Source organism: Mesoplodon bidens (assembly GCF_964165515.1).
Source record: "Mesoplodon bidens genome assembly, chromosome: 14".
Classification (NCBI taxonomy): domain Eukaryota; kingdom Metazoa; phylum Chordata; class Mammalia; order Artiodactyla; family Ziphiidae; genus Mesoplodon; species Mesoplodon bidens.
The window spans coordinates 63,022,235-63,034,915 of record NC_138170.1 but is presented as its reverse complement, the minus strand read 5'-3'; the positions used below and the strand labels follow the sequence as shown (position 1 = coordinate 63,034,915).

Below are 12,681 nucleotides of genomic sequence, written 5' to 3'. Positions count from 1 at the left end.
TCTCTCTGATAACCGAGGTGTGGGGAAGCCAAGGGTCAGGGTTATCAGACCAGGAAACAGAGCAGGTTCTTTAGAGAGCTCCAAGTGGAGCTGGGACTTGGCCAAGCCAGGGAGGCGGGAAATGGCTTCATTCCTGGCCTCCAGCCCTCCTGGAAGTGTTAGTAACTGGACCTGAGGCAATCCTATTCCTTCCTGCTTTGAAGACCTCCAGGATTCAAAGGGCCAACGCCTTGTGCTTTCAGCCAAGATTTTGGGGGCGACTTGGCCAAGGACCTCAAGGTTAGTGTTGGGGAAGAGGATAGTTACACTTTTCTCTTTGTGGAGATTAGAATCGCTGCTCCTCCATGTGAGAAAAAGTCAGCTCTCTTCAGGGGCTAGTGGTGGTCCCCCACAGTCACACTCTGCTTGATGCAGTCCGTGGACCATGATGGAAGTGAGAAATAGGCTGAGGAAAGAGAATGAAACAAAAGTGCTCTATCACTGAAATGATTAGAGATGTGGGTTAGAGATTTAGAAGTCATTACATGAAGTTGGTGGTGTGTCATTGGTTTAGTTAGGAAGTGAGGGACTGCAGGGATGTTTATACTGATTAAAATGAAATCCCTCTAAACATCCAGGCTCAAAAAATATACTTAGATTATTTTATGATACACCAAATGAATTCCAAATGGGCTAAATATATGCTAAATATTTTTTCATCTCCTAGAAAAATTAGCAGTACAAGTGGGTTTTTACCATATTTCCTGAACTTTGAAGCAAGAAAAAAAAAAACTTGAAGGAATTTTTATGACTTCATGGAAAAAGTATGTGATGAAATATTTGTAACAAATAGAAAAGATAAAAAGCTAATAATATCCTTATTATATTAAGAGTTAACATCTGCTACAGGAATGAAATGGGACAGGAGAGAGGATTCAGAAACAGACTCAAGTATGAGAATTTAGTTCATGTTAAGGATGGCATTTTAAATCTGTGGGATAAAATAAAATATTCAATATGTATTGAAATAGTTGGCCAAGCATTTGGGACCCAAAATGAAGTCTCTGTTTCACTCCTTAAACCAAAATAAATTCAAATGGTTAAGATATTTATTTATTCATTTATTTATTTTTTTGGCCATGCCACCTGGCGTGGGGGATCTTTAGTTCCCCGACCAGGGATTGAACCTGTGTCCCCTGCAGTGGAAGCACAGAGTCTTAACCACTGGACCGCCAGGGAATTCCCTGGATAAATATTTAAATTGAAATGGCTTGAGAAGCAGGATCATGTTGTAGGTAAGAGCATAGATCCTGGGGTTAGACAGCCTTTGCTTACTACCTCTGCCAGTCACTAGCTGTATGACCTGAGCAAATTACTGACCACTTTGTTCTTCAGTTTCGTAGAACAGGGATGATATTAGTACCTCACAGGATTGTTGTGAAGAGTAAGTAAGTTCATATATGTAAAGGGCAGAGAATAGTGCCTGGCACATACGAGTGCTGTGAGTATAGCTGCCGTCAGCATCGTCATCGTCATCATCACTATTATTGAAAAAGTAAAACCATGAAAGCACTTAAAAGAAAGTATGGTAAATATTTTTATAAGCTTGGGGGTGGAGAAAACATTTTTAATAATGACACAAAAGCCAAACTCTGCTAAAGAAAATATGGAGAGATTTGAATTGAAAATTTCTACACATGAGGAAAGGATGACTTCTGACCAGAGGGCTGAACGTCACTGTCCTGATGAGGGACAGGCTGAGACATGACAGCCTCATTTAGTGGTTCCTGAACTGAAACTGGAAGAGGGTTAGTAGAAGCCAGTTAAATGCCCTGGGAAGTGTTCGTCGTACTGTTCTCCATGTTGCCTTAGTCTTTCTACATAAGACTGCTGGATTTGTTACCTGGGGCTTCTCTACCAAATTACTACAAGCTTGGTGTCTTCAAACAACAGAAATTGATTCTCTTCAGTAATGGAGGCTAGAAGTCTGAAATCAAGGTGTTGGCGGGGCCATGCTCCCTCTAAAGGCTCGGTGAAGAATCTTTCCTTGCCTCTTCCAGCTTCTGGTTCCTGGCATTCCTTGGCTTGTGGATGCATAATTCTAACCTGTGCCTCCCTCTTCACCTACTTTACCTCCTTCCCCCATGTTTCTGTTTGTCGGCTCCTTTTCTTAGAAGAACGTTAGTCATTGGATTTAGGGCCCACACTAATCTAATATGACTTAAGCCTAACTAATTATTTCTACAAAGACCCTATTTCCAAATGAGATCACATTCTGAGGTTCTGTTTCAACATGAATTTGGGAGGGGGGACACTATTCATCCCACCACAACTTTCATGCTCCTTTTCAGGGAGAAAGCGGTGGCTTTGAGAATAGTGAGGTTGGTAAAGGTAAGAGAGTGTGTCCAACACACACCTCATTGGTAGCTTTGGTAGAAGGAGAGGCAACATGCACAGAGGTGCCCCCGAGAGAAGGCCAGAGAGACCTCAACTGATCACATGAAGGTCTTGCCTAAAACAATACCAGAGATTTGAACATCTGGAAGGGACAGAAGGGATAATAAGAATAGGGAAGGAGTTGATAGAAAACTAATAAAAGCTTTTCAAAGAGATACACTTACTTAGTCATATGCTTAGTCGTATGTAGTATTGAGAGAGAAGACCGGAGTCCCATGCCATGGTGGACAAATTAGAATTTCTAAGAAGGATCTATTTTTAGGCTTCAGAAGACTATGAGATTACCTGAAATATCATGAAAAAAATTTGTGTACGTGGCTATGTACCTATTCTGGGTAGAGGGTTCAAAACTCTCAATTAGATCCCCAAGGGTGTCCAGAACCCCAAGAAGAAAACAACAGATGAAATAAAGAATATCTTTGGAGTAGAGTATTAGGATTAGTTTTCCAATAAAAAGGCAAGTGGACCTTCCCTTATAATCACCATGGGTTAGTTTACCTGTATAGCTGTGTTATATTACAAATGCATTTATCATTGCTCTTGTTTTTTGAAAGTTCTCAAGCTTTACAAACTGTGCACAAGTAATTTATGTGCACTCCCCCCACCCCCAGCCCAGTCCCCACCCCATTTCTCTGCTGCTCTTCAGGGCTGACTCTTTGGGAGAAGCATCTTGCTGCACAGTCTCCACTTCCCCTCTTCCTGTCCTCTTTGGAGCCCACGCCCTCTAGGCTCATCTCCGCAAGCCTACTGAGCGTGCTGTTGTCAGGGTCTATATTGCCACATCCAGGGGACAGCTGTCAGCCCTCAGGTTTCTCAGCCTATCTGTTACACTTAACGCAGTTGATCTCTCTTCCTTCAAGTGCTTTCTTCAGCTGGCTTCCAGAATTTCACAACTCTTACGCTACCAGATGCAGCTTCCTCATCTCCTTTGCAGAATCGTTCTCACCTTTCCTTCCCTGTGAGAGCAATTCCAGGCTCAGTCCTCACGCTATTTTTCTTCCCCGTTTATACTGCTACCCGGGGGATCTCACCATTCCCTTTGTTTTTCCCGCTCATCTTCCTGAGGATATGTATTATGAAATCAAGTTTTCCTCCACATGTCTCTTTAATTCTTTTTCACATAGGCTGTTCAATTTGTTTCTTTCATTATGGTTGCACTTTTCAGATGTCTTAATTTTGTCCCTATTGGCTCATACTTCCCCGGGGATATTGGCTCCTTGACTGGTAATGCGTACTTGGTGAGAGGGTCTAAAGCAAGCCCAGGACCAACTGTGCCCCTCCTGGTGAGTTTGGGCCACAAGGGGAGCTCACCTTTTGGAAACACCTTGCCACTGCCTCCTCCCACCACCACCACCACCACCACCACCACCGCCAAGTGGCCTGGCTCCTCAGGAAACCTTTCTTATCTCTGCCAGGCACTGCTTTCTTCCAATCCCATCTTCCTGAGTAGTCATCCAACCTCAGCAGGTAGGGGGCTGGCCAGGCCCTCTGCCCCCAGACGGTACCTGCCTGGTCCCTGGCTTGCACTGGGCTGGCACTGCTGTGTTTCAGTCTCTCCACGTTGATGGCAAGTGGTGTATAGAGTAGTGTGTGGAAGAAAAACAAAGCACAACTAAACAGCTTTTCTCAGCCCATCTGTGAACCTTGGTACTTTGTACGTTTCCATCCTGGGCTGCTCTTCTCCACCAAACCAGGACCCAGCCAGTCTCTGTCTCTCCAGGGTTTCCCATGTGTTTGCTGTTACTTTCTCAGATTCATCAACTTTCTCTTTTTTTTAAGCAGTGTACAGAATTGGGGTTCAGAAAAAGAGGCTAGCAACGTGTTAGTGCATCAGCTTGTAGGCTATGTAATCTCCATATGAAGATGAACAATAAAACCGTTTTCACATTGGAAAATAATGAGTTCCATACAAATTAAGAAAAAATTTAAATATCTTAAAAATGAAATATACTCAACAGACATTTGGAAAGAGTTTTAAATTCATTAATAATAAAAGTAAAATTCAGAATAATAGCTGTGTATATTTTTAGTGGAACAAAATATCAAAGATTAAAACACCTACACACACACATACACAGACACACACACACACAGTGCTGGTAATATGCAGTGAAATGACACATTTTCATATACTACAGATGGACATCTAATTTGATTTAGCCCTTTTTGAAAGTATTCAGCTTATCTCTAGAGTCTTAAAATGTTTATTCCCTTGATTCCATAATTCTGTTACTGGAATTCTAACCTAAAGAAGCTTCAGTATGAAAAAAATCTTTAGGCACAAAAATCTGCAGTGAAGTGTTCTTTATAATGATAAGGACAATGGCAGTACATGGAAACAGCCTAACTATCTAACTGCAGGGGAATTGTTAAATAGACTGTGCTCTGTCAACCCAGTGGGAGGCTTTGAATCTGTTAAAGTGATCTATCTAAAGAATATATGAAAACATCAAAAAATTCTATGACATAATGTTAAGTGAAAAAGGAAGATAAAACAGTTCACATAGTATTATATTTAAAAATTTACATACAGTAAAGAAATTAGAAATTAATGACAATGTTAGTAGTGCTTGTGTTTGTGAATTTTATTTTCTCTTTTTATTTTTTATTAGCTCCAATGTCTTGGGGAAATTTTTAAGTTAAAAAAGAAAGAACTACAAAAACTTGTCTGGTTTGGGTTGATTCAAGATTTGGCAAAAAAACGATAATGAACTGATCAAAGTTATTGGCATACGTATTTCATAAAAGAGCAAATCTTTCCAATGAAAAGAACTTATTATTAGAAAGGAAGGAACAACAGAGGAGTAAGGAGCTGTGCTTTATCATTTAATACAGCAAATGCTTGAGAGCAAGAGCCAGGATGCGAGCTGCAGGTTCAAATCCACCTCTGCCTTCCCTAGGTGTGTGACCTTGGACAAGTTACTTAACTTCTCTGTGCTCCAGTTTCTTCATCTGCAGAATGCAAATAACAAGAGCACCTTCCCCCTAGGGTTGTTAGGAAGATTGTGTTCATAGACAACCTGGCTCCTAGGAAGGTGTATATATGTGAATATTACCTGCTATCATCGTCGTCTTCTCTTCATCCTCATCAAAACTCAGGAGGCCAGTATCACTTGTGTTCAAGACCCACCTCCACCATTCACTTGCTCTGTGCCCTTGAGAAGTTCATTTTACCTCTCATGCTTCAATTTCTTTGTAAAGTGGAGATAATAAAGTCCCTGCTTCCTAGGGTTACAGTGAGAACTAAATGAAATCATGTTGGTCACGTACTTAGAATGGGGCTTAGCACATGGTGAGTGCTCACAGCAGGGGTAGTGGGAGGTATTGAGGGCTGATACCATGGTGGTAGAGTTTGTTCTTCTTTAGCTCCATTTTAATCCAAGTAAGTATAGGGGCACATAATGAGTGGGCGACGATAAGGGCTTTGCTGTCCCCTTTTGACAGAGTAAGGAAGTTGAGGGTCAGTGATAATCATGATAGTTTATAGGTTTATATTGCTTTACAGTTTTTGAAGCTCTTTACCTGTATATTGACTCCTTGATACAACAGTTCTGTGATGTTGCAGACAGAAGACGTGTCCTCGTTACTGCTGTTTACCACCTTCCTAGCCATTCCCCCATATTCATGGTGGACTTCAGCAACCGACTATGTATATCTTCCTCTCCACTCTAGATCTACTGTTCTTGAACACTTGGTTTTAGGTAGATGGCACATCGAATACTTTGGACTTAAACTTCTTTGCCTTCATCTTATTTCATAGGAACAACCCATCCAAGTGGCCATATCTTGGATCCTGTTTCACCAAGAATCGTTTACCTCTAAATTCTTAAACTTTAGTACTCTACCCTTCAGCCTCTTATTACATACTTAATAATTTATAGTTTTAACTAGTTACTGATGGGTTCAGTAATCATATTTTTACCCAGTTTACAGTAGATAAAAACATTTACCTGGTAAAAAAAAAGAATCTTTTTCGCCTTTGATGGTGCAAAGGACTATAATGCAGGTAAACTTTGTAGACTGCCCAGGAGAAAATCATAATTCTTGGTGATTCATTTTATCAAAGAAATCCTACTACAACACCCTTTGCTTTTTTTAAGTGAAAAATATCTGTTTACTAAAGAAGGGTTAAATATATGTTAAAAGTTACTACTTTGGTAGTCAGTCTGGATAACAAGAGTGTGATTTTTCTCACCAGTTAGAGGGAGGGAAATGGTGATATTAACCAGTAAATTATAACATTAATAGTTGTTTTTTTTTTTTTTTTTCTTTTTGGCGGTATGCGGGCCTCTCACTGTTGTGGCCTCTCCCGTTGCGGAGCACAGGCTCCGGATGCGCAGGCCCAGCAGCCATGGCTCACGGGCCCAGCCGCTCCACGGCATATGGGATCCTCCCAGACCGGGGCACGAACCCGTATCCCCTGCATCGGCAGGCGGACTCTCAACCACTGCGCCACCAGGGAGGCCCACATTAATAGTTTTAAAAAAAATTTTATCACTCTAAACCCAGTTTTGAAGATTATATATTAGCTCCATTTTTTAATGTATTTTAATAACTCTTATTTTTTTCCTTCAGTTTATGGGGCTTTCTTAATTCCAGGAAATACATTTTTAATTAACTTTTATTAAAATAGAGTGAAAATATAGAAAAGTACACAGGTCATAAGTAAACATGAATTTTCACGAAGGGCAACACACCTGTGTAAACCATTCGGGCCCCCCCCCACCCCCCCCCACCGGCCCACGCCCTTCCCGGAGGAGTGTGAGTCAGAACATCACCAGCATCCCAAAGTCCTCACGGTCCCCTTATAGTCTTTGCCCCTCCCCCCTCCGCCCACACACACGAAAGACATAATTTTAAAGTTTATAAATGAATATTCATGTGTGCTGTCATTTTTTGTTTCCTCTTTGCCAATCTTTGTATGTATTCTTTTTCTCTATTTTTAAATTAAATTTTTGTGTTATTAAAATAACACAACTTATAGTTTTTACAAGTTAAGTTGTAGTATAAGGCTTATGACAAAATACAGCAATTTCCTGCTCCACTGCTCCCCCCGCCTATTTTTTATTAACCAAATTTTAGGTATTATCAGTTGACTTCCTATTATAGTAAATAAGGACTTAATTCTCTTATATTAGCATTTCCACTACTTCCCTTTCTTATTTTCCCAATATATTTATATTAAAAATTTTGGTTATATGAATATTTTCTATTACTATTATATCCCTATGCAAATTATATTTAAAATAGGTACTATAGGATACTATGATTGGGGGGTATTTTTTGCTTTTTGTTTTTTATGATGTTAATACTTGTCTTGGTTTTCATGTGATTCTCTTTGTGAGCCTCTTGTCTAAAATCATGATCTCTCATGCCCTCCTTTTTCTGGCTTTAGCTCTGGATACAGTCACTAACCCGTGTACCTGCCAAATCCAGCAGAATCTTCCAGTTCTGATCTTCTGTAGATGTACTCTCCTTGTTACTTTCTCCTTCCCTGGTTTCCATGACATCGCTTTCTGCCACCTTTTCTTTGTGCATAGACTTCTGTTCATCTACCCTCCTTTTAAATGTTGTGTTCCTTAAGACTCTATCCTTGGTCTGATGCTTACCCAACACAGTCTCTCTAGGCAATATCTGCCATGGCCATGAATGACTTCTATTATGTATTCTTCCATATAGAACTCTCTTCTAAGGCCCAGATCCAGCTATTTAACCATTGTACATCAAATAGAGAGTATAAAAACAAATTTGTTATTGCCTCCACTTATATTCAGGGTCTCTCTACTTATGGTATCTGCATATGAATTGGGTAGAGGTGTTTGGTATCTGCCCCCTAACCCCAAAACAGAGGCATTCTATCTACCTCCTTACCCTTTTGCAGTTCCCTCTATGCACCCGCAAATACACACACACACCCCGCTTCACCAACTTTCCCCCTCTCAAACACCAGTACTGCAGCTCTCCATTTTTATTGGCAAGAAGGCCAAAAGATTTTTCTTCCCCCTTGGCTACTCATCGTGGCTAAAATGAGGGGATAGGATGTTGGGCCAACTGTGATATCCCAGAAAAAACAAAGAATTTTACTAATTTAGTATGCCTCATTTGTCCATGTTATTAACTATTTCAATAGACCATCTCTTTCGAAGTATGTTAATCCTTGAAACGTTTACAGAATGATTACTCGAAACAGGTAGTGCACATTCATACCATTTCTTCTGCATTGTGACTTTCATATTTAAAACTATGAATGGAATTGTAATATCTATTTCATTACTTTCAGATTTAAAACTGTACATTTTGGATTGTAATGTGAATTTATAGGCAGAGATAATTTACCTTGTCCATCAAAAAAGAAAAAAGCACAACTGAGTGAGTGTTCTCCTGTCCACTTTTATCCCTGTATATAATTAGGACCATAAGTCTGAGCTCACATTCCTAACAGTGTTCATGGGCCAGAAGAGCCTTGATTCCTTGGATGCATCTCATGCCTAGATCAGAATGCTCTATGGGGAGATAGAGCAAGATGTCACACTGGTTGCATTTCTCTTAGCAAAGCTTTCTGAAAGAGGTGTGTTCATTCAGTCTTTCTTTCAGGCATAAGTATTTATTGCATCAGAGCTGTGTGCCAGACATGATGTTAGATACTGGGGACACAAGGTGAGGAAATGTGGTCCTCTCTCTGAAGTTCAGAGGAAGAATAAAGATGTGGCACCCTGTCTCTTGGAACCTTGCCACTCAAAGTGTGATCTGTGGACCATCAACATCAGAATCACCTGGGAGCTCATTAGAAATGCAGAATCTCAGTTGAGATGGAGCGGCATCTCCATCCAGGATTCCTCATTTACAGCGAGCTCCTGGGTGATGCCAATGCTGTCGGTCCAAGGGCTGCACTGAGTAGCAGCAAGGTCTGAGGGCACTCTCCTCGAGCTGGTTCTTTAGGTGGGTCTACGTGTCTTTGCTGGTCTCCTGTCACAAGAGTGGATGATGGAGGATGCACTTTCTATGCTTCCAGGAAGCCTTGAGATACACAGCCTAATATAGATATGACAGATGTAGCTTGTCATAACAGTGTAACCCACGGTGGGGCTCACCTTAATTCATCTATCAGCATTCAAAGCATCTGACTAATGAAAATGAGATGGCCACAAAATTGCAAATGGTGAGCCGACCTGGGGTAGTTGGAAGGTCAAGAGCTACTTTGTGGGTACCCTGCATACCTAAGGCAAATGCACTAGCAGTTTATTATGCAACAATTAGGAAGGGCCAGGACCTCTTTTAGCAGAATTAGAGTGTTATCACTGCAGTCCAGGTGGGAATAGTGCGGCCCAACCTAAAGGAGGAGAAGCTGGATTTAGGACTCATTAGGAATGTTGAATCAAATTGGTTACATGTGGCTCAGCCGGGAGAGAAGAGACTCTAGGTTGGCGCTCAGGTCACTGGCTCTGAGACTGCAGGAGGAAGAGGGATCTGGGATCTAGGTTTCCCTTTGGGATCGATGGAGCATGAGATGTTGATGGGACATGGCTGGTAGATACAGAGGTGCACAGTCCTGGGGCTCCAGAGAGGAGTCGGGCTGGAGCTGTGCTGACGGTATCGGGTAGACTTGGTCATAGCGTATTTGCAGCTACAGGTGTGGATCAGATCATTCAGAGAGAGCCCTCAGAGTGCGAAGAGAGGTGCACAGAGCATAGGGCCCTGTGGAAGCAGAGCCCTCCAAGGAGCCTGAAAAGGGACACTGGGAGAGGTAGTCGGCCTGCGATTCCAGACAGTGGTTCGGGATGGCTCGTCTTGTATTTTATTTTTCAAAAGTGACAGGTGATATTCTTACAGGCCTGACAAGGTTTTTCACTGTCATCATCGTTGATGGTGAGGGTAGCTCTTTGTTTTTAGCTATTGTTTGGTTGTTTCTAGCTTCCCAGTTTCTCCTATGCATCTTTTAAGGTCCTTACAATTCTGGTCAGGGCAGTGATGGATGGCATGGCTGATCGTAGTGGAGATGTTGCACCTGGCCTCAGAGGAAAGCTGCAGGAGCTGTTTGGCAGAGTAACTTCAAGAGTGACGAATGACGGAGAAATCTGGAGGCTGTATGCCCGAGTGTATGGCAACGGGCAGAGTGACAAGCCTGATGAAAATGAAAAGGTGAGTCCTGCCTCATTCCTCCGGGGCTCTTGCCTTCTGTTTGAACATAGGTGTAGTGGATCTGCTTTTTTGATGGTTGGAGGAAGACTGTGATAATTTGAAAGGTAAGATTAATATGCTCAAGTTTTCAGGTGTGATTCAGAGTCCTTAACGTAAGCACCCTGAATTGTGGACAGGTTAAGATGTGTAGGTATTCATCTTTTTTCTTTCCATGAATTTTTCTTAAATAATTGTTCTCTGTTTCCTGCAAAAGGGTCTGTCTTAACCTGCTCTCCCTCCAGAGCTGCAGCGAACAGCTGGTTCTTGTTATTTACTCCACACCCCTTTCTGCAGGCTCCTTGCTGAAGACTAAGGTAGACGGTACAAGGACAAAGGAGTGTTTAAATCCGAGATGGAGACTATGAAAAGGAGAAAGAAAAAGGGGCTAGATAAGAATATCAGAGAGGAGCTTTTAAAGTCTAAACATAAAATATTTCACAAAGGTTACCCTGCCCCTTTCTCACAGTGCAGTAGAACACCAGATAGATTCAAGTTATGCCTTTAGCTTCTTATCTTAGAATGTAGATGCACCTCCAGAGTTTCCAAGGTTGGAATACTAAATATTTTGTGCTCTTTTCAAAACATCCACAGCAGATCAAATGTACTTCTTGTGTAAGTTTGGAATTCGCCACAGAACAGCTAATCTGTGGGATTCTTAGCCATTCTCTCCTCCCTCAGTCCACCCAGCTGGCTTCCACCAAAGCCCTGTCAGCCCAGAGAACACATACTCACACGCAGGCATGCACACACTCCTGCTTTCCGTCCTTCCATTTTGTCTTGAATTATGTCCTCTCTTTATGTGCAGAATTAAGGGTACTCTGAATTCTCTGATCTGTGACTTCTCCCTCAAGAATCCACAAGGGTGGGGTTGTGAAAGGGAGTGTTTTAAACACCTGTGAGTTTACACACCTACCAGTAATTCAGTAGTTTTCACCAAGTTCACACCTCATTCTCTAAACTGGTCTCTTAAGCTGATGGCTACAAATGCTAGGGAAATGTGTATACTTCTTATAGATTTCCAAACCAAGCGTTTTTATTTTTCGGTTTGGAGGGAAGTGTCTCTATCCAGACACATCCAGTTGATTTCTTTTAATTGCTCATTGCTGTTGGATGTGCATCTATGCCCCTTCTTTGATGAGAATCATAGAAACTGTGCTACATAACAACAGAGACTGGTTTTTTGGTTGGAATTAGTTCCATATGACTTCCAGGAAGCTGAGTTTGAAATGTGAATTCTACTTGTTATTCTGAAAGTTGTTCTTTTTCTTTCCTCAGGCGTTCCAGTATCTCTCTAAGGCATACAAGTGTGACACACAGTCCAGTTGTTGGGAGAAAGATATTACATCATTTAAGGAAGTGGTTCAGAGAGCCTTAGGACTCGCACATGGTATTTGATGTAATGTTTGATATCCATGGCATATTTTAATGTATTTTTACTGATAAGAAGAAGTATTAGTCAAAAGCAAAGTTCCATTACAAATAATTTCAGGTTATTTCATTATATTAAAATTGTTGTAGTTAATTCAGCAAATATTTACAGACCAACTATTATGTAGTAGGCACCCTGGAGCAATAAGAAGAAATAGGCTAGAGGCTTAAATAGTGTTTGAATAAGTGACAGATGATAGAAACTTTAGAGATAGGAAATACTTTTACAACTGTATTTAATCTTCACTTCACACAGAAGTAACCTTCTCCTGCATTGATGATGTAGTAGTAAGAAAATATTAACTTTTCCTGACTCATGTTCTTCTTTTATAAATGAAAATATTTATTCATAAAAATACATAGATTTCTGGAGTGCATAGCAATATACATAAGAGCTATGGCATATACAAAGAAAATTAAATATATAGTCTCATCCATAACTTTGGGAAATTTAGTGGGTGATATTTGAGGGGAGGGAAAACCTTACATATAAAATTGTAGGCCAGTTGGGGAAAGATATTCCAGATAAAGGCCACCTTTAATTATTTGCATTAATGAAAAATATACTAATTAAAGGTAATAATGCACTTTTATATTTATGTTTGAATATAGGCATGTGATGCCCTGGGAATGCAATTC

At 40.9% G+C, this 12,681-nt stretch overlaps 1 protein-coding gene across 2 annotated transcripts in view; it reads left to right on the top strand.

The window, feature by feature from the left end:
* The window catches only part of TTC27 (tetratricopeptide repeat domain 27), a 181,641-nt gene that overhangs the window by 160,574 nt on the left and 8,386 nt on the right, over nucleotides 1-12,681 (top strand). For both annotated transcript variants that reach the window (XM_081254404.1, XM_081254403.1), the window contains exons 17-18: nucleotides 10,378-10,575; nucleotides 11,890-12,001. In XM_081254404.1, coding sequence (XP_081110530.1) covers nucleotides 10,378-10,575; nucleotides 11,890-12,001 — 310 coding nt within the window. The remainder of the gene's footprint in view (nucleotides 1-10,377; nucleotides 10,576-11,889; nucleotides 12,002-12,681) is intronic.